The following is a 25565-nucleotide window of genomic DNA, read 5'->3' as shown; positions in this document are numbered from 1 at the left end:
CGCGTGTGGACGATCGCGTCGGAGCACGCTGCCAGCCCGCGCTCTAGCGATGCGAAGTGGTCCAAGAGCTGCTGGTGCGTGCAGCTGCTCCCGCCGCTCTAGCTCCTCGAACCCTGCGCACCCCGCCTCCCCATCAGAGCCGCATCCCCACCCCCAGCCGACGCCGGCGAGGCCATGATGGGCCCCCTGCAGCGCCCCTGAAACCCTAGCGCGAAATCCACCCACCGACATATGGGTCTCGCCTGTCAAGATTCGAGCAAAACCACCAACATAAGCGGTTTTGGGGCTTACCGTTACAAATTGCCTTAAAAAAATTTGATTTTGCGGACGGTTTTTTAAGTGTGGCTCCAGGACACAACTGTCTCGAAAATGTGTGGTTTTGTGTAGTAGCATGCAATTTTCGGCCATCTCTCTGAACTTGTGCGTGCACCTCTATTGGTTTTGCTGGAGTGCGTAACAATTCCTGGTCGTCCCAATGGTCCAAGCTGCAAGAATGATAATCCCCCTGAATTTGAAGGTTCATAGTACACGCTGGAAACGAATGCGTGACCAACCTACACCTACTGGCCTGTCAACTGCCTCCAGTAGCGCGGTCAATGTTGAAGCAACACTGTAGAAGTAGCTAGGAAACAAGTAAATCCACACACTCCGTAAGCAGCTTCAGTGCTTCCACCTGCTCACTAGCTAGTTCTCACGTACTTTCCCCGGAGAACAGAGTTCCCCTCCTGTATAATTACGGCGCGCTAATCTCAAATTCTCAATACAAACAAGCAGCTAATAACGACACTACTCCATCATGGGCCGCACCCTCGCCGTTCCCGTCACCACAGCGCTCAGCATTTTCCTCCTCCTCAATGTCAGCCCGAGCGCGGCCACACGGCCGGTGTCCACGAGGACGGCAGCGAGCTCCGGGACATCCGCGCTGGCAGTGGCACCGTCGGCTTCCAACGGCGCGCAGCGGCATGACGCCGACACGATGTCCAGGGCAGGGAAGTGGCTGCCGTACCCGTACCAATACGGGGGCGCGCACTACCCACGGTACCCGAGGTACTACACGGGGTACCCCTCCCAGGGAAAGCCGGCGATGTGGGCGGCGCCGTCGCTGGGCGCCTACGGCGCCGGGAAGACGCCGTCGCCGTACGTGGACGTGACCCGGCAGGAGCAGGTCGCCATGTGGGCCTCGCTGCTCAACCCGGCCCAGAGGCCCACCACCACGCCTGCTGCCTGGCTGCCGGCCGCTGGCGACGACGAGCCCGCCGCGGACCAGGCCCACGACGAGCCTAACAGGGCGTTGGACGCCGCTGCTGCCCAAGGAGCGGAAATGGACGTGCCCGCCGGCGGCGGCGGCGTTCAGAACAAGTGGGGGGTGTACGAGGGATCTAACAACAATGGCAAGTGAAGCATGGCGTTACTGCGCTAGCAGTAGCACACAGCGGATTAAACTTCTAGATCTCTTCTCGAATAGATTGGGTTCAATGGCTGTTTGTACTGCACAGTCGATTTTATAGAACTTTGACTGCCGATGTTTCAATTTTGACATGGAAGCAATGTTATTAGCCTTATATGTCATCGAAATTACTTCCATTTTTTTTGCGGATAATCGACATTACTTTCATAATTATGTTATCTTTGGCATATGGTTAGAAACTACTCTGTACTGCCTCCGATCCAGCCTAATTGTGCAATGTGGTGATTCCATCACATTGGCTAATTGTGCCAAAGAATCAAAATACCTTGGTAATAGACAGATGTAGTGATCGTCCCATTAACTTCATGAGTTACGAAATATATTTTTGTCAAGCATTTTCTTTGCTACTAAATATTTCATTGGAAAACATATATTTTTTCTGTAATGAAAAATTAGTGGCCTATATTTGTTTGTTTCGTTGTCGGAATTTCTCAGAATTGTTAGCATGGCTCGAATGACTATTTCAATGCTAGTACAGCCTTTACCAGTGTCTTCGTGTTGTTTTCTCGATTAACCGAGTCTTGTTTGTGCTTTTTTGTCGGGTTGTCATCTTAAATTGGTTCTGCCCACTTGACGAGGTTCATAAAAAAGATTTTCTTAAAACGGTTAATAGAAACGTAATTGAATTTTGTTTAGGCCAGGCGGCCCAGCAAATTTGGTTTAGGATCAATGATCAATCAATCCATTAGTAACTGTGTGATCAGGCCCAATCTAGCCGAACAAGATGATATGATCCAGCCCAACACACTAGACCGCAGTTTTGCGCTCAAAATAAAATAAAATTAGACCGCAGTTTTTTTCGTTCGCGCATGCTTCTGAGGCTTTCTGACCAGTACATCGTAGATTACAGCCCACTTAAAAAATTTAAATATATTGAGGTCATGAGTATTAACAACGTCACAAATTTTCAAATGTAAATTCCACATAGAAGTTGAGAAACAAAAAAATGTCTGACATGAATAGAAGCGGAAATATTATTCACGTGAAAAGGTACTATCCATCAAAAGATGTGGGACTGAAGATTACAGTGTTTTAACTATAGTGTAATTAATGGCCTCTCGTAAATATTGATGTGGTATTTAAACATATATACTCTCTCCGTTCCTAAATGTAAGATGTTCTACCTTTGTTATATGTCAAACTTGTTAAAGTTTGGCCAAGTTTTTAAACAATCTATCAACATCTACAACTTTAAAATTATTAGTCTATTAAACTCGTCAATTTTTTTCAAAAATACACCACGCAGGTGTATCAATTATTAAATTTATCATGATCTATGTCTTCATTGTGTACTTACTTGATAAAGAAGATATTAGCACATTTTTCTCTAAATTTGATTAAACTTTAAAGCCTTGTTTGGTATTAGAGTTTTTGGGGTGTTTTCTAGAGTATTATCCACTCCAAAATGAAAAACACTACAAACCCAAAATGGTTGTTTGGTAGGAAGAGTTTGGAGGGGATTATCCCTAGTTTTCCCAACAAAATACTCCATTTTTGTACCAAATTAAAACACTTTTGAAACTAGTGTTTTTTAGAAAAATACTAGTGTTTTGGGTTTTTGAGTGCTTTGGGCACACTAGTGACTAAAAAATACACCAACACCAAACAAGACCTAAGAAGTTTGAATAACTTTACAATTATATGTTCTTATGATCCAGCATTTTTACAACCTACTTCCTCCGATCCTAAATTGTTGTCTCAAATTTGTCAAAATATGGATGCATCTACTCTTAAAAGACGTGTAAATACATGTAATATTTTGACAACAATTTAGGATCGGAGAGAGTACTGTCAAACTGAAGAGGCTTCGGAAACCCCTCGCAAAGCAGTTGTAAAATGAATAAAATAGATCCCAACGAATTATCCTCATTCCTGAGTGCTACTCCCATACGCCTGTCATTTCGTTCTCCATCACAAACATGTATATCAAGCATATATCTAGCTTCCAAATAATTGTTCCTGCAGCCAACTGATGAATTGGCGGCGCACAAAACCTCGTTACTTTTGCATGGAGAAATGAAAGAACATTTGATCGGTTGAGTGAGCCGCTACATATTTGTTGACTATTTCTTGATTTTGCTTAACAAAATTCTTTTATTCCATCTTAGCAAAAAAACAAAAACTATGTTTTGTAGTCTTTATAGTCTTTATTTATTTATTTTTACTAGTGACACGTCATCAGTTATACTGTTTTGACTATGGTCACATATCAAATCTACTCAGTTACTTGCATATTAAACTTGTTTGTTCTATAATTTAGAGTTTAGAAAACGAAACTCGAGAACACAAACTTTTTCTTTATTAATATATCCATGCATCCCGGAGGCGATATGGAAAATGAAGCTAAATAATGTCGTGAAAAATCTGTCAAACCCTTTGTTCTCATAAAGACAGACAATTATCACACTCACATGCCATCGATCACCCGACGCGGCCTCTTGCCAACTGGTTGGCTCCATGGCCCAGCTTTGCTCTGGCATGGCTGTATAGCCTGTATGGCATGTGAGAAGCAAGACCTGTATATTTAATTGGGTTTTAGAATTGAGATCGATTGTGACTCGTGAGTCTGAGTCTGGGCAGCGAGAGATCCCCGCCACATGCAAGTTGGACGTTTTCCTGGCTCACATGCCACCAACACCAAGGCCGGCCCTCTCAATGAGGGAAGACGAAAAGATGTGGCCAAGATTTGGAGGATCTGTTTCGTGGCCGGGGCTGCTCTGATGATGTGGATAAACCCAAGTTGGCTAGACAGAATCCATGGAAAGTCTGAGTTTTCGTTGTCTTCAGAATGTGCTTCAAGAAAAGCTGCTCACCAAGTTGGACGTGCGCATTTATTTTCCAAGATTTTATATGTGACCGCATGGCCTTCTGTTGCTTATATGTATGAAACGATCTTCTTCTTTTTTATGGACGATGGTGTATTATTTTTGTGCTTCAAGAATAAAGGGGAACTATCTCCTGAGCTTAGATAAAATCATGTACTTTCTCCGTTCAACAAAGGATGTCTCAAATTTGATTAAATTTGAATGCATCTTTACACGAAGTATAGATACATCTAAATTTTGAAAAACTTGAGATTTTTTTGTTAGAAGGAGGGAGTACCTAATATATCTAAGCTAATTAATATAAGTGTACAGTGTGCTTTCAGTATTGTTTCTTAATAAAATATGTACGCTCGATAAACATGTAACATTTGTTTATGAATCATATAGGTTCTTGGCACATGGTCAGTTCAGACTAGATTGGTTCTTTCTTCATACAAACCCGAATGAGTAGGAGGCAAAAGAATACAAGTGCCCAAGTGCAGGCGGTGGCCAAAGCTATAATAATATTGATGGCTCAAACACTTCCGTTGGAGGGACCAAATTACGACGGGCGCCATCATGTTGCCCTCGTGGTGACACAGCGTTATTTGTGTTGAACATGGTCCTAATTTATAAGGATTCCATATGTTGCCATAAAGTGATCCAGGGAAATCTTATCGAAAGAAAAGGTTTTTCTTGTTTGTACAGGCAAAGCGGAAATCTTTACAAGTCCTAATTTATTAGGATTCCAGATGTTGCCTCAAAGTGATCTAGGGAAATCTTATTGACAGAATAGGTTTTTCTTGTTTGTAGAGGCCAAGTGGAGATCCGTACAGTTGTTCTCAACTAGCACTGTAAGGAGAGTGTCCAAATAAATCTTATTGAGAGGGATTTGGGTGATATTGCTATTGCTTTTCGAGGGGTGTTGTCCTCGCAGCTTAAATCAGGTCCTCTAATTTTTTTCTCCAAAAATTTGAAAATCCAAGGTTTCTGCATAAGTTGATGCATTACATACAAGCATGGCGACGTATCACGTGAAATCGTTCATTCTTGACCATTGGATCGCAAAGAGATGAATCAAATGAAAGGTGGAACATCTAATAACTTAAACACATTTTATAAAACCACCCCACACGATTAGGGGTCATAAAAATGCGCTTAAGTGATTAGATGTTCTATCTTTGATCTGATCCATTTATTTAGAATCTAATGGTTTTAAAAGTTTTCACCGAACAGAGGTTTTCACCGGATATTTATTACTTAAAAGTATCGGGCCAAATCAGTCAGCAATGTTGAACAAGTAAAATAAATAAATAACTGAGGCTATCTATATCTCTACACTAACTCCACCAACTTACCATAAAACTCCGTAACAGTGACCAAAACAAACAAAAAGTGCATAGCTCATATGCAAAGCCATCAAAAAGGACCCGCCACGCGTTTGTCGATTTTGGCATTTTTGTCTCCAAAGCCGAGTCTCAAGGCAGTACCTTCAACAAGAGAACGACACATGCACGTCAGCAGTGTATGATCATAAATCATAATGTTGAGTTTCCACCAGAGTGCGTGCATGCTTGTTGTAAAATCCGTCACTGCCATCATTTCTTCTACCGACCGGCGACATCTCGTTGGCCATCTAGAATTTGAGGAGATGTTGGAAGAAGGAAACGTCCCATGCCGTCCAATTTCCAGGCAATGTCGTACCACCTTTGATCCATCTCTGGTGGCGACAGTGAGGCGTATTACCGTTGATGCCGACAACAGATTCCACATGAGAGGTCTCATGTACTACCTGCTAAGCCGGATCGAACCCGATCTAGAGGTGGTGGAGCGGGCATTCCATACCTTCGCCAAGAGTCCATGGAGGTCGCAGTCCAAAGAGGTGACGTCCTTACATCCGTACTCCTTGTAAGCAACAAGAAACTGAAGGCATCACCATCTCAAGATACAACTGATGCATCGTCCAGACGACCACGGTCGGTTGTTGCTACCATTCCCGATCTCCTACAGCAATCAGTTGCCACAAGAGATCACCTGGGATGCTCCCAATGGGTGAGCTGGCCATCACACCAACGGTATAATCCCCGACGCCTTCGGTGTGGGGCCACCGCCATCGTGGACGGCCAACAAATTTTGGTCCATTCAAAACTTGAAACTCTCTAGCTAGTTTTCTTGATTTTTTTTAGCTTTCTATAATATCTTGCTCTTTAGTAGTCTGTTTTTTAGCTCAAGGTTTGCTCAGTTAGCATTAACGTTAAAATAGGAAAAAAGTGAGGTAAATACTTCCGTGGTCCAACTACTCGAAAGGTGCGAGCAAATTAGTCTAACTTCTTATGAATGGGGTGGGCTAGTCCTATAGTTGAGCGGTGGGAGCAAAAGGTCCAATCTAGTCCGAATTGAGACGTGGCACCATGTGGGACGTCCATCAGGCCCCATGGCAAATTTAGCAAAAGGACCACCGATTCTGGAACAATTAGCGCCCAAAAAAGCCACGGATTCTTTCGTCTTCCCGAAACGGTTCATCTCCCCCAAATCTGTCTTGGCGCCCAGAGAAATCCACGGGCAATCAGTGAACCTCGTCGGACGCAATTCACAATGATGCCGCCGGACCCACACCTCCGTACATGGGACGAGGGATCCAATGATATGGAAATCGTTCCCTGGGCCACCGCATGGAAAAGTCAAGCGAAAAACCCTGCGTACGAGCAAACACAGGACTAAACCGCATAAACAAGACGCAACTGCAAAGGCAAAACCCCTCCCGCTCCAACGATGCCGAACAGGGAACAACTCCTTGCGCCAGAAGAAGTTAGGCAGAACGGAGCTTCTTCGATGACCGGAGCAAAAAAGAGGCTGCCCCAACAGGAACAACTCGTGCATCAGCTAGCCCGCATTGCACGATGCCGCCATCCCTGGCCAAGATCACCACTGCGAGCATACTCCGCCGCCAGAGGCAACGCCTCCAAGGAGGGCACGACGTCAAGGATGCCGCGTTACCCTATCTGGACGCCAAATCTGAGCTTTCGCTCGGAGGCACTGCAAAGGGTGGGTGTGGAAGGGATGCATGACGACGCATTCAACAATGGAGCGACGTCTGAGGATGCCGTCGTCGCCGGCACTGACAAAGACAGTGCTAGTTTTCACTCGCAGCCACCACAACACGGACAGGAGCAGCACCGCAACGAGCAAGGCTTGACAAGAGGCCACCGCACCACCACGAGCGCCGACGAAGCCCGTCGCGCGCTACACGGCCCAACCATCATCGGCTAGGACACCCCAACTGCCCCTCGCATCGGATCTGTACCTCCACCATCGCTCCACGGTGCCGCAACCACTTCACGCTCTAGATCGGGCATCCCCAACCCCAGATCCGGTGACCCCGACCGCGGATCCTCAACGCTGGCCACAGAAGAGAGCATCCAACACTTGCCCTAGCCGCGGCCCGCCCGGCCCAGATCGGGCCCGCTCACCGCCAACGACACGCGGCCCAGATCCCGCGCCGCCGCCACCCTGTCGGTGCCACCCCGCGCCAACCCGCGTGCCGCGCCGGCGCCTCGCGACAAGGGAGAAAAATGCCCCACTGCCACCTTCCCTGGGCGCGCACGGCTTCGCTAGCACCCCCTCCAGCGGCGGCGATGCGGAGGAGTGGAGGGAGGGGGCCCTAGGGCTGGTGGTAGCTAGGGCTCCCCCGTGTCGTCAGAGGAGGGCAATGAGGGGGCACCTTAGGGCTTGGATTAATCTACCATTCTACCTACGATTCGTTAGAAACGGCGCCAAACACGTGTTACACAAGAATCGGTGTGATTTTAACAAAACTTGACCCGATGGGATGGTTTTGCGAAAAGAATATAAAAACCAGTGGTCATGTTCTACCGGTGTCTTCAATGGGGTGGTTCTGCCTAATTTAATCACAGCGCTTGGTTGCGAGCTTACTCTCGAAATGGCAAAAAATCTCATGGGACACATTCACAGCCCTCGCCTGGTCGATGCAAGAAACGGCATATATGCATGCACACTCCCTATATACAGGTGCAAGGTACTCACGTCTGATCCCCTAATCATTCCCCCTGTCCAGACCTCTCCCTTCCCTTTCTCTCTCTCGCTCCTCCATATCTCTCTTCTATCCCTTTCTCCTCTCTCCCGTCTCTGTCTGCGAGAATCCACTTCAATTCAGCTACAATGTTGCGCAGCGGCTTCAAAGCCACTGCCGGTGCCAAGACAAGGTCCCCCTGCTTGCCTGCCCTTCTTGTTCTTCTTCTCCTCCCTCCTCACTAGCTCAGCTAGCTGCATGCTGTGTTCGCTAGCCACTGCTCTGTAGCTACTAGCCTTCCGGGCGGAGAAGAGAGCTGTGAGAGTGTGTTGTCCTGAAGGAGCAAAGCCGGGTTTTGAATTAGCCTTGGAGAGGGAGGAAGGTAGAAGTGGCCGTCAAATCTTGCAACTGGATTGGTTAGTTCTTGTTTCTTGATTGGTTCTTTTTCCATCTTATGTTCTAACTTTTGGGTTTTAAAATATAGACATCCTTAATGCACGTTTCTTTCCATTTCTTGAGCAATTTCTGATACGGATTTCACCCTATCCATTAATTTTAACAGGAGACTGAGGAGAGCCATAGTTTTACAGTTTAGGAAAGCTTCTGAAGTCCTAGTACAGTGGTATGTTTTTAACAAGAAGAATTTCTTATGATATCTACTGAGTTTTCCGTACTTGATTGATCTATGATATCTACTGAGTTTTCCGTACTTGATTGATTAGTAGACTAAATAAAGAAAAGAAAGGGGACCTTTTCTGAAGTCTTTTCACTGTGTTGTTGGTTGCTAGCTGCTCTTCTGCATGTGCTCCCCCCTGTGTCTGCAGGTTTTCATGACCGGTAGGTTTCGTGGTGCCCCATCTACCCTCTTCTTGCCTGGACTGGCCATAGTCCAGATGCTCTGCTTCTTCTTTTTGTGTGCGTTGGAAACTCATATATATCTGGGATTTCTGTTGCCATTACATAATGCTAGCCTGTCGGCTGCTCTATCGCACATGCTTTGCCTTCGTCATCTGAAGCCAAATCATGGTGTGCTGCAGGATCCTAGACAAAGCGACATAAACTGCTTATGGTCAATCCGTTATCGTTGTCAGTCAACATAAAAAATTCATGTTACATTACAGTTATCTTCGTAATATTCCTGTGGTTCTTTTTTTTTTAATTGTTTGATGAACCTGGTTTTGTTGTGATTCTAAATTACCATTTCCTCTGCTTCTGCAGTCTGCACTGAAGCGAGTCACTCACTCACCAAGTCGTATGATCTGAGGCATTAGCCAACTCGTACGTTCCAGCTGATTGGAGCAAACATGGGAGACGCATCCAGACCCCTCGGGTTCGTACTCGATCGCTTAATTGATCAACGGCTGTGAGTAATCTGATGATAGGCCAAACTGATCGAAGGGTAAATCCTGACGTTTGTTGCATGATGTGTGTTTTTGGGTGTGCAGCGTGGACGATGACCTCATGGAGCTGCTGTGGTGCAACGGCCATGTGGTCATGCAGAGCCAGACTCACCGGAAGCTGCCGCCGAGGCCCGAAAAGGCGGCGGCGGCGGCGGCGGTGATGCAAGAAGACGAGGCCGGGCTGTGGTTCCCTTTCTCGCACGCCGACTCGCTCGACAAGGACATCTTCTCGGACCTCTTCTGCGAAGCCGTGCCTCAGGCAGTGGGGATCAAGCCGGACTGCTACGGAGACGGCAACGGCAGCAAGTCGTCCGACGCGCCGAGCGAGCTGATGCCGCCGCCCAAGTCGACCATGGCGGACGGCGGCGAGCTGTCGGACCTCGTGCAGGCCCGGTCCACGGGGAAGGCGGCGGCGGCGGCCATGGAGCAGGAGGGCGCGTCGGCGTCGTCGTTCTGCGGGAGCAGCAACCAGGTGCAGGTGCAGCACGCCGGCCGCGTGCAGTCCGCGGGCACCGCTGCCTACGGCAGCAGCGCCCGGCTGCAGTCGGCGGTGGGCAGCGGGATTAATGCAAACGGCAGAGGCCGTGAGGCCACGGTGGCGTCGTCGTCGGGGCGCTCCAACGGCTGCTTCACGAACACGACGACGACGTCCACGGAGCCGACGAGCGCGAGCCTCCGGAGCAGCAGCAAGCGGAAGCGGCTCGACAGCCGCACCGAGGACTACTCCGAGAGCCCCAGCGAGGACGCGGAGTCGGAGTCCTTGGCGCTCATCGAGCGCAAGCCTCCGCTGAAGCTCCCCACGGCCAGGAGGAGCCGCGCAGCCGAGGTGCACAACCTCTCCGAGCGGGTGCGTGGCCGGCGTGTAATTAATTCAGACTGCTGATGATTATTACATCGATCTTTAACTCTCCTCTCTGACACTGCTGCTGTCTGTGATGCAGAGGAGACGAGACAGGATCAACGAGAAGATGAAGGCCTTGCAAGAACTCATACCTCACTGCAACAAGGTGCCAAACCTCGCTCGCACAACACACAAAATTCTTTTCTTTTTGACCAACAACCTACAGTAGTAATTAATTGATCTGCTTGTTGGTTTTGTATTCGTGTGGTCAGACGGACAAGGCGTCGATGCTGGACGAGGCCATCGAGTACCTGAAGACGCTGCAGATGCAGGTGCAGATGATGTGGATGGGCAGCGGCATGGCGCCGCCGGCGGTGATGTTCCCGGGCATGCACCAGTACCTGCCGCGGCGGATGCCTTCCTTCATGGCCCCGCCGCCCGCGGCGGCGGCGGCGGCGCAGAGCCTGCCGGACCACTACGCGCACTTCCTCGGCGTCAACCACCACCTGCAGCCGCCGTCCCACCACCATCAGGTCCGTGCCATCCATTTCCAAGCAATCATATACTGTGTTGCGGCGCCGTTTTGGCTGACATGGAGAGATACTCATATGTTTCGTTTGCGTACGCAGCATTATGCGGCGCAGGGGATGGGATACTACCCGTTGGGGGCCAAGGCCGTGCAGCAAAGTCCAGCGCTTCCGATTCACCACGTGCACAGTACTGCCAATGGCGCCACGCCTGCCCCTGCTGCCGCCGCCGCCGCTACCAACAGTAACACGCCGGGAAACGGGATGCATCCAAACAGAATATGATGATCATCATCAAGTATGTACGTACCTATGTGCCACGTACACCGGCACGCCTCTCTCATCGTTTTTTTTTTCTTTCGGGAAACTCTTCTCATTTAGAGTGCTTATATTTATTCCCGGACGGTGTTTTTATATCATTTAGTTCATAATTTGGTTTATCAAACAGGGGGCTAACTTTCCTGCGGCTAATTTTACAGAACTTCAAAATCTAGCATTAGCGGTTAGCTACGAAATCAAACATTTGATTTACTAGCGGAAATACCCGTGCGCTGTCACGGCTCGCTGCATCCCGCTCCACATGTTTGAAAAGATAGCTTTTCTCCCTACTCCGTCTCCGGCCTTCTCCATCCCACTCACCCTTTGATTTAGAGTTCACTGGCTTAGCCATCCAAGAGCTCCGCCGCCGCCTCTAGAGCTCTGCACTGACCTCTTGGTCTCCGTCCTCGGTCCCCGGCGGCATTTCTCTACTCTCATATGCCCCTGTGCCCTCCAGTACACCCGGTGCCGCTGCTAGTTCAGCATGCTATATTGTGGTGAGTACATGAATGTTTTACGTGACATGTTTTATTATGTCTCCAGCCCTTGCATACTACTGAAAGGAAACAACATAAGCACGCTACATTATTTTTTATACAGTAAGTTTGGTTCCAATAATAATATAAAAGGACGTGAGAAATATCCATGTGAATTAAGTCTTAATACAATATCAGAAGCCATATTGCGATTTGGAAGTATCACAGGACTGAAAATTTACTGAACACTTCATACCTACAATTTTTTTACTTATCTCCCACCATCATGATTGCATTGATCTATACTTAGTTTTCAGGACAGTTTCAGGAAACCCCCAAAGCTGAACAACTTCCGCTATTGCAACCGGTTGTACAGATGAATTATAACCTCATCTGAAAGAAGAAACTCTTTAGAAGATTTGCAATTCACATAAACGTACATTAATGATGCATGAGCTTATCTCTCTTTCAAGAAGCATAGCACAACTAACAAAAATCACTGGCATATATCTGAACCAGCAGCAAGTTGTAACCTAAGGTCCTTAAACACGAGTGGACAGTTTAATTATCATGAGGATCCCAAACGATAGCAGTAACTTTTTTGCAGTCTCAAAACGTCTGCTTGTTTCTGCAACATCCATCGATATATATATCCACACCCACTTCAACGCCAGATCCGTCGAGGAGACCGCCGGACCCCAGATTCTATAAATGACGCCGTTGGATCCCGTCGAGAGGCTGTGGTGATGTCGGGATTCTTGAGATCGGAGGTCGGCGGTGGCAGTCTCGGACTACGGCGACCCGCTCGTTGACTTGACTGCGCTCGCCCCGTGCACCAGCGCAGCCTGGCTCGGCCGCGCCATCGTCCTCGCCTTCGCCGCCCAGCAATGCCTCGTCCACCCGTCCCTGGCATGTAGTTCGTGAGGCTGGGCAGGGGAGGAGAGGATCGACGGGATCCCGGACCTGTCACCGCCCTAGCAGTCGAGGCACCATTGGCCATGGCCTCTGAGGAGCGAGGATGGGGAATGCCCGGAGGTGGTGCTGGCTCGTGGAGTCGTGGTATCCAGAGAGCGGGGTATCCGTGGGAGGGAGGGGGCCAGGGGAGGATCTGCGAGGGAGGTTGCCAGGTTGGGGAGGTCGAGGTCCAGGTCGGTGGTGCCGGACCAAAGGCGATCAGTGGCCGCGCGCGGCTCGCAGGGTGAGCAAGGAAGAGGATATCAGGATTCAGGGGAGAGGAGGAGGCCGTATCGGTTTAGAAGGCAAACAAGAGGGGATAAGGAAGATCCTGTAACGGACGACGGGCTTACGAAAAAGCGATGCAATCGTAGGGGCCCACAATATTTTTTGGAAAGTTTGACAGACGACGGTGAAGAGAACGGTTCGTATTTTTTAGATAGGTATAGATATGTACTGCTACTCTACGTGGCAAGTAAGATTTTCACGCTGATGCGGGCAAGAAAAATAAGACGAAAAAAAGGAAGAACTGGAAAAGACGATCCACTTTCGGTGCCCAATGATTAGTGGAAAAGCATCTGGTGCCACCAGATGTGCGGTACACTTCGCACACCTGAATCCAGCTGCATGTCTGCTATAAAAGCTTTGCAAAAAAAAAACTTCTAAAGAAAACATAGACTAAAAAGTAGACATAAAATGTATCTACCCCGATAATAAGAGTTGAAACCTAAACGCAACCATCATCTCAACTTTTTTTTAAATAGATAAATTTGGCAGCGAGTACTAAATACTAATATGATAGATGCATGCATGTAACTCTAACATCATCGGTTACTTTAATCTCAAAAAATAATTTTTATTAGAGAAAATCAGGATGCACCCCAAACTCCCGTGCAGCCGATACGCTCTCCGGCTCTCCATCACTCTCTCAGTAATTAGTACGGAGTAAACAAATTAACAGTCGAACTTCAGCTGTCTTGAGAGTTTTCAATTAGTTTTGCTTCGATATCAATGACAGAACGAGAAACTTATACCCAGAGTCGTTTCCATAATTTTCAGTGTAGATTTATGTATGCAAATCAGGATGGCAACGGGTCGGATCTGAACGGGTCGACCAAATCCATATCCATATTCATATCCATCGCCGGACCAACTATCTATACACGAAAATATCCGTGGATGCAAAACAATATCCATATCCATATCCACCGGATATCCGAGTATCCATGGATTATCCATATCCATGCAATATCCTCCCTCCATCCAATATTAAGTGACTCAAATTTGTGACGGATCCAGAATAAATTTTAAGGTGTGGTGGAGTTTACACAGCAAAAAATTATATCCATAACTATGCGAAAGCTCATTGGATTACTAGATATATATATTACTTTGTGTTCAACAAAAATAATAATAATCTAAAAATAAGATACTGCTATTCAAAATACCTCAATAGATGAAACTTACATGGATGACCGATTTATAATCTATATTAACCAAAAGACCATATAAACTTACAAAGTACTCCCTCCGTCCCAAAATAATTAAGTAACGATATACAAATCCACGTCATTATTTCGGGACGGAGGGAGTACTTTATTACAATAACGGAAGAGTACATCTATCGAGCAGTGGATCCGCATGTCAGTAATTTATTTATTTTAATAAATACCGGGTATCCATGGATATCCATGGATCAAATATGATATCCATGTCGCTCCACGAGTTGGCAGGTATTCATGCGTGGATATCCATGTATCGAAAACCAGATCCATATCCACGAACCATGGACTGGATATACATGGATATCCACATTTTGACTATCCATTGTCATCTTGATATGCAAAATACAACTAACACAAAAGCGACTTTCGAAAGTTTCCATGTGCATGTCTCCACCATTAATTTGGTCACCACGCAAACCGAATAAACTTGGAAACATGGTTTCAACTCTTCGTCAGCTTAATTAACAGAATTTTCCTGTCTTTCAGATCCCTTGGCCCCTCGTAGGTTTGGTTACTAAACTGAACCAGGACACCATAGCTAGATGATCAACATGCATATGTTCGATCGAGTGTTACTGTCACATACGAAAACTACATCCGACCTGGCAATTAACGAGTGGTTCTACATTTCTCTTGTGCCAAGAAAATCACCTTAACAAAAGAAATATCACAAGACAGGATAAGCTTACTTGCATAGCTAGCTGCATGTATGGCGCGGGAATCCGTCATTTTCGGACAATTTTTACATATGCCAGGAATTAGGTCTCTCCAGCTAGCTAGCCAGCTCATGCATGTACGCGTGCAGCTAACCTGGCCATGTCAATGGTTTGTACCAATCTTTAATTTGTCGCCATCAGGATACTAGTCAATGCCTACACAAGCGTACGAATTACTTGCGGTTTCAGAAGGCGTACGTACATATCTCTTGTGTCTTTATTGCACACAACGATTTTATTTTCGCGGAAACAGGAAGGATCGATCACTGTCCATCAACAGACAAAATGAGTTTCATGTACAGTTGTATCCTCCGTCCAACAGAAGATGTCTCAAGTTTGTCAAAATTTAGATGTATATAAACATAACTTAGTGTATAGATGAATTCAAATTTAGTTAAAGTGGAGACATCTTTGTTGGACGGAAGGAGTACATGATTTTTGGCATTATTGGAATCCTAATTTCTTTCAACTGTACTTTTACAGGGCAAATTATCAAAAAAAAAATGGTTGGAAGTTTGTATGGCTGCACGGGTCCTGTAAAGACCAAGGAGTAAGAAGAGTATGGCAATAAAAAGAAGAGGAACTGCGGCTGCACATCAGAAGGGTGTCGAGTGGAGGAAACGCTGAGGGGAAAACAAGGGACCCGGCGTCTTGTTTCAATTTCTGCCCCCGTTTGAAAGCTGTGCAGGAGTGTTTTTGGTAAATTGGTGCGGATCTCTAACCTGAATTGTCAATATAGTCTTCAGGTTTTTTTTTCAGTTCATACTTGGGAGTTGGGATTGTAGTCTATTATTGATTTGGGCATGCCCCTCCTCTTACAAATATTTTCTAAATTCTTTCTTCTCAAGTGAGAGTTGAAATAGATTAGGATTCACACTTATATTTTGCTGGAAAAGAAGCTGTCAAGATTGATGATTTCTGGCAGCTGATAAACACCTAATTAAAGCACCTAATTAATGCTGGTATGTTGAGCTATGCGCGGTGCAGCTTTCTTTAGGTACAATATAAGCACCCGTCCGAAAGAATGTTGTCCTGTCATCGTCGTAGTAGTTGTTATCGTGCTACTTATACTTGGGTAGAAAATTTTAGTCTCCATGGTCCATTTTTATGTACCTTGGCAACTTGCTGTATAATTGTATAATCATCTCTCACTACATTCCTGCAATGGTAGTAATTCAAACTGGTAGAGGAGTCCTTAATTTCTAACTATTCGATCATACTCAGAACTTTCTTAGATTTTCACCTTTTTTTTCTTCTAGTTACCTTTGTTCTGTCTCCAAGACCTATATATACAATGCACAATGTATCCAATTAAAGATGAAGGATCTGATGGATTTCAAAGGATTCACTTATCCTAGGTGTGTAATTGTGTTGCGAATATCGAGAACGAGCACTGAATATTCACTAGTTGCTAATAGTTCAGACAACTTTATTATCCTTTAAAATGTTCGCATGCACGCTAGCTAGTCAATTACTCATTGAACAAGCTTGTTCAATAATTGAGACTGACAAGAAAATATCAGCCCCGAGAACCAAAAATGGCCACCATTACCAAGAAAGGGAAACTGGTACTATGGAGCATATGCAATAGACCCTCCACCACTCACCTAATTTAGATGTTTGCCTATCAATAGATTAAGATTTTTACGCAATATTTTTTGTGGGCCAGTTAGAGAGAAGATGAGATACATCATTATCATTGAATTAAATAGATCAAGGTAGTGATACTGATAGAGATGACATAAGCATTGAATTTTGCTCTTTGAGTCATTTGAAGCACGGTGTCCATGTTGCACACAAGCTCTACTTTCTTAAGAGGTGCCAACTAATTTTAAATTGGAAGCTCCATTTAAAAGTCTTTCAAATATCCAAGTTCAAAATTGTATCAAAGTTTTTGATTTGCCAAATTTTATGACATTTTAGTTATAATTCAAAAGATTTTCAAGCATGTTGCAGGTAGCTTGCAAACTTGTTTCATAATGTTTCAAATAGTTCATGATGAGATTGCATTGAAGTTCCGCTACCCATAATTTTCATGACGATGTCAAATGAGGATAGGATCATTAAATTCACTGTGAAATATATTTTCATACTATCATGGTTTGACAATCTATATCTTGATTTTTTTTGCCATAAGCTTGGTCAAACTTTAAAAAAAATTAACAGCCAACAAAAGTTATACGCCCTACATTTTGGAATGGAGGAAGTACACATTAGTTGGGAAATATCATGCATGTGGTGAAACATAAGATGTACAATTTGATTGCGTATTCTTGTTCTGAACACAATGGCCACACATTACATTCCAAGAACAAAATTGGTGTTAGGTTTTTTTAGCACCGCCCTCAATAATAGAAAATAAATTATAAAACAATTACAACAAGATGAAGAAAAGACTTGTCGAAGCGAACCACAAAGGACCTAACTGACACCATGCTTTACCATACTAGGCACTTCCTTTGGGCCTGCCTAACAAAAGCAAAAAAATAACTAACACAACAAAATGTTTTATTGCAAACCCTGTATAAATACGGACGCTCACAAACATGCACGTGCATTTATTCATATGAACACACGCACGCATACCCTGCTCTTATGAGCACCTTCGAGAGTCTGAGTCGGCATATTTTGAGGTTGATGAAGCCGTCTCGCTATCGACGGTTAAGTCGCCTATCTTTGAAAGAAAATTATCAATTAAATCATGAACTAACTCCAGACAAATATAATCATTCATGCATAGTCTAGAACTTTAATCTGAGTGGACTGATCCCATCACGAGGAAGCCATCACAACATTAGAATTACCGTATCGCTCCATTAACAAAAGAAAAACAAGCAAACTATTTTGGAAAGTGCAAATAATGCTTGGAAGATGAACCGATAACAATGCCAAAAATGATTACCGAATTACCTAGCTCAATACCAAAAAAGGCAACAGTAAAATAGATTCTGTAGGGTGTTACCCGCCACCAAGAATGGAGCCATTGGAGAAAAGCACGAGGAATCCTGTCGTCATCATCTTATCGCCAAAAGTTGTTTTGTGCGAGCGCGACCTGATCGAGAGAAGCTTCTCGATTGATTGCAGCCAAGCTTCTTCGTCGTAAAGCGCGTACACTAATGATCGAGGAATCCAGCCATGTATCTGTTGTTTCTTTCCTCTGAAAAACAGAGAGAGAAATTATTATGGCATGGGTTGTTCCATACTTCCGTACCTAGTCAAGACCCATCCGTGTCCCCGCCGAGATCTTGGACCCTGCCTGCCTACTCTGCACCGCACTGCCCGTATGCATGTATTCGTCACCCCGTTGGGACTGCGCTGTCTACTGGTGAGTGACGAAGTAAGTACACAAGCCGCTCGTGGGTATAGTACTGTGTTTGTGTGACAGGCACCCACACATGCAAAGAGAAACTTGTTTGACAAAAAGATGAATCGTTAACCAACAAACTACTCCGTAGTAGTTATGGATTTGGTTGGCCGCGTCGGTAGCATTTTTCACTCCTCAGACCTATATTACTTGTCGAAATATTACACGTATTTAAATGGATTTTAAACATAGATACATTCATATTTGAACAAATTTGAAACAAATAATATAGGTAGAAGGGAGTAGCATTCTGCAGCCAGAGTAGCTAGCTAGGTGACGTTTTTTCTTCCCGCTTTTTTTTAACCAGTGGTTTTTCTTCCCGCTTGTTGGAAACTCTTCCTACAAGCCGAACAAGAAGACGAGCTTGATATTAGTCCTAGGCAGCTTAGCATTGCGCAGGGTAGCTTGTAGCTAGGGACCCGCTCAAATGATAGTCACTCCGTCTCGTATTAATTGACTTTCTATTATATGTATTTATATGTTTTTTAAACATAGATATTTTCATATTTGAATAAACTTGAGTCACTTAATATGAAACGGTGGGAGTATAGATCACCGGATGTACATGGATCCACCAAAAGTAGATGGGCCACGCTATCCATTAATTGAGCGGACCGTGCCTCTCTCCTGCTAGCTATGCAAGCTTAGCTAGCACTGGACTCTGGACTCTGAATTAATTGCTACACTTATGTTCAGATTTCAGATGGAAGTCACATTTGTACAGTTAAGAAAAAAAGAAGGTTCTGGATACATCATACGTATCTGTACATGCAATGCAACCATGCTGCAGGTGCAGGTGCAGCAGAAAAGGCTGCATTTCCGTGGCACTTTGTGCGAGCACACAAGTAACCAATCAGTCACGGCCGTGCTCCCTTATCCTAGCTTGGGCCATGTACTATCGCCATGAGACATTTTTTATCATTAGCGGTTCTTGGCTTCTTGCCATCACCTGGTAGTACGACAAATCGATCCCGGGAAGTAAAATGGTCCGCGGTGCTCAAGAAAGGAGGAGGAATGCTGGGTTGCGACCTGGGATGCATGCAGCCATGCACTGACTGGGATTCCGTTGTGTTGTCGATGACATTTCTGATGAGCCGAGCATCTTTCTTTCCCCTTGAATATGCATCGAAATGCATGTCATTTTGTGTTTTGTAGTAGAAGAACTCCAATATGGTCAAGAAAAAAAAGTTACTCCCTCCGTTCTCAATTAACTGACATAGATTTGTATAAATTCTTATACGTGCGGATGTTCAATCATCTGAGTTGAGTCTATTTTCTTTTTCCTTTTTGCCATTAACTTCAAGGCATTAAATTCTTTTGAAATGCACACAGGATGCATAGACACACTATAAGAAAGAAATGAAAGAGCAGAACTAACAGAGCGTCTGTCACGAATTCAAAGTATGTATAACTACACAGAACTCGAACTATTTTGTCATTCACATTGGCTATTTGACCACACAGTGAAGTCCACCAGCGCTCATTTACATACAAAAGAATTAACAGGTTCACAATTCAACTTTCAACATTCATGTTTTCCTTTGCAAGATGCCAGAAAAATTGTATCTTTGTTCTTCGAGGTGAGCCCAGTAACCAATCACCAAGAGCAGTGTAATATCTGATATTTCCAGGTTCTTGAATAGAACACAAAACAAGTATGCAGCAACTGCCAAGACAACCCTTCATTGTTTCCCAGGTGTAATTCCAACTACAACGTTGCTAACCTGTGTATGTGAACAAAATAAGTCATAACAGAGGTTTAGAGAGTGCCCAACCAAGTTAGATCAGAATTGTAAAATGCACAGTTCAGTAGAGGCAGAAAAATAGGGGGCTTACCAGTTTACCCTTTCCGTCAACCGTCATAGGATTCTCGACAACAACGGTTACATTCTGGGGTTGAGTTGTAGACTGCCAGAAGATGAAACATAAAAGAAATAAATCACTCTTAGTCCTCAAGAAAAATATGTTAGGCTGCAAAATACATGGATATAGACATACAACAGAAGTAGATGGGACATTATATGAAGATCCATTTGGTGTAGGCACTGGACACGGCGTTGGTGCCATGGTATTTATCTGAAATTCGAAACAGAAGCGGTTCAAAATCAGTAAATCTTGTTGTAACATAAGGACGCTTACATCACAGGATGGCATGGAGTGAAGCTTAACTTACTCCAGTATTTGTGACAAAATTGCACAAGGCACATTTGACAGAAGGTGCTCCATATGGATACATCAAAGTTGTCCGGCACTGTCCGCAGTTCACGTGGGCAATATTATTCACTGCATTATGACGAAAAGCGAAATAATTCGCAAGTAAGAAGGAAGATCCACATACCATCGAACTGTAGCATTTAACTAGACTACGAAGGAAAGAGTAAAACACATTTTCTCCAGGGATGTAAATTCACTGTTTGGTATGTAAACCTAGACTCTACTAGACTAACCATATTTACACTTTTCCATGTAACGATACCATTCTACAGTGAACTATCAAAGCGGATTTGCCCATCACAGTATGGCATCCCCATACTATCTGGGTCGGACGTTTATTGAAGATGCAGGCTGGTCACTATTATTATATGCCACTATTAGGATTTTCGATGCTATTTGATCAATTAAATTCAGGGGTGACGCCGCGACAATTGATTCACATGTCAGATTCCATGGATGATACAACCCAACAATATGATAATAATGATGATGATGACATAATTCTGAGACAAATTAATAGTACCTGATCTCACAAGATTGACTGTACGGCAACATGAACATCTCACGGTGTCTGCATTGCGGGTATACATCAGCAAGGTTCGGCAACCACCACATATAAGCTGAGCCATTTCTAGCGCTGCATTAAAAAATTACATAACTTCTATAAGCTTTTATTATTAAGTGTCTATAAGTATATGTCATTGATATTAATGATAAAGCAATAGATATATCAAGTATAAACCTTGAAGTGGCAACACCTCTGTCATGATAAAGCAAATATGTATCGTATATACAAACCTTACAGTGGTAACTGGTAACACCCCTGGACATCTTGGAAACATAGCAGAAAATTTTGAATGACGGAATGAGGTCTGACTCATTTTACATACTTAAAAGATATAACTAGAGAGCGTAGGATAGTGAAGCAAAGAGCAAAGAAATGTATCAAAGTACCAAACAAAGCATGCACAATTTGTGGCCTGTAAAGAAGATAAGGTTGTGCACCCATGAAGCTTTCTACGAACGAAATTGGGTGGTGATCATTCAGAAGATTGTGCCACTTGTACAGCTTGAGCTTTTTACTGCAGCCAATTGGGTTGATCTTTAGCAAAGACGATGTTGAAGTTTTTTACTTATCCCCCATAACAAAGGCATGCAAGAATATAACCAAGGGATCAAAATATGCTGATGAAGATGAGCACTGTGTCCTGGTTGGTGCAAAAAGTTCATTGCTCATGGCTTCTGCACCAACTGAGGATGCACAGAACAATAATTATTACAAGGGTGGCAAGATGTAGCCAAAATGCCAAGAAACTTGAGAAAAGGAAATGAAAATAAGGCACGTGAAGATAAAATGCCAAACACATTACTATTCCTAGGCACTGCCAATGCCACCCCCATGCCAAGCAATCGTCCACACAAGAACATTAGCTGCACAACAATAAGGAGCAAAGGGGCCCAACCTTCAAGGTGACTCCTCTAGCGAGAGATACAACTCACATCATTGTCACCGATTTCAACCAGTGAATGTCAAATCTAGGGTCCCACCACAGAAGCAAGTACTGGTGCTCCACAACGCCTTCAAGAAGGAAACTCCTAAAACTTCGTCGCCGTTGGGTCCGACCAATTAAGGCCAGATGAGGTTTTCACCACACAGAGTGGGTACATACAGAAGCTCCTGATCAAGACCCAACAGGACATCCTCGCCGGACCTAACCATGGATGCGTGATCACCACTGATCACTCCATGCCACTACTGACTACATCCCCGATCGGTTGACATTGACAGTCACAAAATCCCAACCACATGCCACTTCCACTGAATGTTTCGCCACCAACGATGGAAGATTGACTCGGTTACCGCTAAATAACGGCTTTGCCTAAGGGCCATGGCTGTACAGCTGCCGCCACAAACAACAGCTTTTTGCCAGAGAAATGTCATACCTTGGGAGGCAGGTGGCCATTGAAGAACACATGTAGAGCTAGATAGCCACCATTCAACAGGGAGCGATATAAAGAAGTTCTATTCGGACAGTAGTAAAACTACGAAGCTTGAACTGAGATTTGTTCTGACAAAACTGAACACCTTGCATACTGGAGAGAATAAATGTAAACACCATATGGAGTTAATTTCCTAGCCTGCCCTCGTACGTCTTTCTACACATGTTTCCACAACATTTTTCCTATAATGGAAGACTCAATTATCTTGCTTTTAAAGCGAGAATATGAAAGTTAAACCTCAGGATTGGGGAGATATGGGCAATGGCTGTATACGTTCCGAGGTGTGACTGTGCAACCATCAACAGCATGAAAGAACAACTGAAACGAAATGACGCTGCATCCAGTACCTGGGGGTGGCACGATGGTGATAGCTTGGCACGCCCCGCAGCACACGCTGGGCGCCCCTGACGGGTAGCATAGAACTCTCCGACAGCCATGGCACACGATCTGGCTGTGCATACCTGCAATCGCACCAGAGAACAATAATCAGGACGGGGAACGGGGAATGAGCCACGCGGCACAGGTTGCAACAATACGGCTCCAAAATCAGCGACCAAACGCCGCAAAAGAATCTGATCATCCGACGATCCGAGCATGAGAACTAGATTTGGGGGGAAGCGAGATCGATCGACAGAATCAACGCTTACCAACCCTACCTACCCTACAATTAGTGCGCTCGCTGTTCCGTACAGATCGCTAGCCGAGATCTCGTGAAGCAGCAGATGGTCGAGACTACTTACCGGCTCTGGACGAGACTGGCCGCTCGTCCCGGCGCTCAAGTGGCTCCGAGAAGAGCTCGCTGCGGGAAGGCGGGACGCGGGGAGGCGGTTCTCGACGGCGACGGTGGCGGGTGAGGGGAGAAAGAGGATCAGAGCGAGAGAAGTTGAACTCGGATTGACTGTATTTTACCTGGCAGGGACGCGGGGAAGGAGTGGAGGGTTGGTAATCGATTTGGTTTACGCTTTCAGGCCGGGGGACAGCGGAAAGCTTCAGTTTTATCACGCGGTTTCGGGTTCCTTTTGTTTTTCCCTTGAAGCCGGCGGGCAAGGAGAAGGGTCCTGTGTCCGGAATTGCCCTCTGTATCCTGCAAGATGTCCACGCAACTGCCCGTGTCCCAATATCGTGTTGCATATGGGGATAAATCATTTTTTTTCGCGGGGATCATATGAGGATAAATCCGGTATGTAATATTGCTCCCTTCTTAAATTTGCTGACTTTGGTAGATCTGTGGCGCTATATTTTCCACTTCGCTATCATTTATTTTCAAATCAACGGGAATATAAAGCGGCTGCGTTAGTTGACGTGAGAGACCGAAGACATTGACTCAAGACCACCAGACTTCGTCATGGTGTTTTCTTTGCGGACTGAGAAATAAGTACTCTCTCCGTTTCTAATTCAAATCCGTGCCAATTTTTATGAAATGGAGGGAGTACCTATTTTTTAGTTGATGATAACAACCTTTTGATTCAATCATTGAGATTTGTGTAAGATTAAGGCAGATCCGATGGATAAGAAAATCTTTAGTAGATGGCTACGATTGTCAAGAGAGAAATATCTATTTTTAGGCGACTGAGAAATAGACACTCCCTGCTCGCTCTTTAACGCCAACGACGGGCAATTGCATCACTTATTGTCAACAATGAGATTTGAGACACGAGCCTTAGTTTCTTCATAATAATGTTTTCTTACCTCTGGTTGGTAGATATAATAGAACAAAAACATGTCTTTTTAAAATCATTTCACGTTACTTACCGAAACAAACATGTTACATAATTTATAATGAATGAACGTTCGTTCTTTAGTTTTATAGAGCGAACGATCTGCTGATTGTCCGATTGCAAATAGTGTGGGTGCAATCGCGCCACGTGTGTTGTACCAACTTAGCCTTTAGAAGTGGCAAATTATTTTATGTGAGTTGGCAATTTTAGGACATCCGTAATAATAAAGTCGACATTGACTCTCCACATCATCTATAATCTATAGTAGAGTCACCGACAAAATAACATGTGTAATAGATTATGTCTTTAGACTTAACATAAATGATTTGTTAAAATGCGACAATGTACAATGATAAATATGTTGAATATTAACTGACTCTTAGTCGATTGTTTTTTAATAGCCCAACGCTTCATGAAGAGTGAGTTCTCTTCTCTCATATTTCTATTTTCTTCAGATAAACAAATTTCAAATAAGAGTAGGTTAAAAGTCAACATTTGCAGATGCCTTAGTTTGTGCAGGCGGCAACTTTAGCCCGTTATCCTATTGCCAATCTTGGACTTAATGCTTGAATGAATGAAATTAATTACTCTTTCAAATTCTTGTGATTCTTCTTATAACGGGCTGTACTTATGTAACATGTCTCTACATTTCTCTTAACCACCGAGCCTGGTATATTTGGTGGGAAAGACGTCAGATTGTGAATGAAAAACCAGCCCAAGATCCAAAGCACTCTGCCACGTGCATTAGAGTTATGATTGCAACATTCTCCACTACTTGTAACCATAGAGCCTCTATCAAACGCCAGGGATGGATTTGTCCACCGCTGGGTCTGGTGAAACTGAATGTGGATGCCTCGTTTGATTGGGATTCCTTATCTGGATCTATGAGAGCTGTCATCCGTGATGATAAAGGGCATTTCATTGCTGCAGCCGGTGAGAGCATCCCTTCCTGCCTGATGCTCATTTCGCGGAGGCTATGGCCCTGCGCTTGGGATTGGAGCTGGCACTTTCTTACGGCTGTCATAAGCTTGTGGTGAATGCAAACAACCTGAAAGTTATCAATACCATGAAAAAAGTGGCTCAGTCGGGTACCCTAGCTGCTGCTGTGTACTAGGATTGCTTGGGCCTCTCTGCTACAATTCAATAAAGTGCTGCTATTTGTTAAAAAAAAAATCTTGTGTAACGTTATCAGAAGAAGACTGGTTTTTATGTACATGTCCTGAGATCGT

The 25565-nt window shown here is 44.7% G+C and overlaps 3 protein-coding genes across 16 annotated transcripts; 2 read left to right on the top strand and 1 right to left on the bottom strand.

Annotated features, from left to right (window-relative positions):
* Nucleotides 1–614: 614 nt before the first annotated feature.
* On the top strand, nt 615–1580 carry LOC106865798. Its single transcript, XM_014896612.2, has one exon. The coding sequence runs from the start codon at nt 797–799 to the stop codon at nt 1397–1399; it is 603 nt and encodes a 200-aa protein (XP_014752098.1). The 5' UTR covers nt 615–796; the 3' UTR covers nt 1400–1580.
* Nucleotides 1581–8295: 6715 nt separating this feature from the next.
* On the top strand, nt 8296–16219 carry LOC100828542 (transcription factor PIF1). Of its 14 annotated transcripts, XR_730895.3 has the most exons (9): nt 8297–8718; nt 8865–8924; nt 9521–9632; nt 9748–10549; nt 10644–10709; nt 10816–11076; nt 11173–11372; nt 11550–11885; nt 15523–16219. XR_730895.3 is itself a non-coding variant. In XM_024463025.1 (8 exons), exons 4-8 carry the CDS (start codon nt 9607–9609, stop codon nt 11353–11355), a joined length of 1338 nt encoding a protein of 445 aa, XP_024318793.1. In that variant the 5' UTR covers nt 8296–8718; nt 8865–8924; nt 9127–9139; nt 9521–9606; the 3' UTR covers nt 11356–11515. The 14 variants fall into 14 exon arrangements, 13 of the variants coding, with proteins under 13 accessions (XP_024318793.1, XP_014752368.1, XP_024318764.1 ...); XM_024463025.1 differs by lacking the exons at nt 11550–11885; nt 15523–16219 and adding an exon at nt 9127–9139 and having other exon boundaries at nt 8296–8718; nt 11173–11515; XM_014896882.2 differs by lacking the exons at nt 11550–11885; nt 15523–16219 and adding an exon at nt 9091–9139 and having other exon boundaries at nt 8296–8718; nt 11173–11515.
* Nucleotides 16220–19754: 3535 nt separating this feature from the next.
* On the bottom strand, nt 19755–23695 carry LOC100844237 (protein LOL3). Its single transcript, XM_003561980.4, has 7 exons — nt 23359–23695; nt 22966–23079; nt 21141–21254; nt 20577–20686; nt 20402–20479; nt 20240–20311; nt 19755–20127 (listed from the first exon to the last, which is right to left on the bottom strand). Exons 2-7 carry the CDS (start codon nt 23075–23077, stop codon nt 20086–20088), a joined length of 528 nt encoding a protein of 175 aa, XP_003562028.1. The 5' UTR covers nt 23078–23079; nt 23359–23695; the 3' UTR covers nt 19755–20085.
* Nucleotides 23696–25565: the final 1870 nt, after the last annotated feature.

Source organism: Brachypodium distachyon, chromosome 1, assembly GCF_000005505.3.
Source record: "Brachypodium distachyon strain Bd21 chromosome 1, Brachypodium_distachyon_v3.0, whole genome shotgun sequence".
Taxonomy (NCBI): domain Eukaryota; kingdom Viridiplantae; phylum Streptophyta; class Magnoliopsida; order Poales; family Poaceae; genus Brachypodium; species Brachypodium distachyon.
This window is presented reverse-complemented; position numbering and strand designations above follow the sequence as displayed.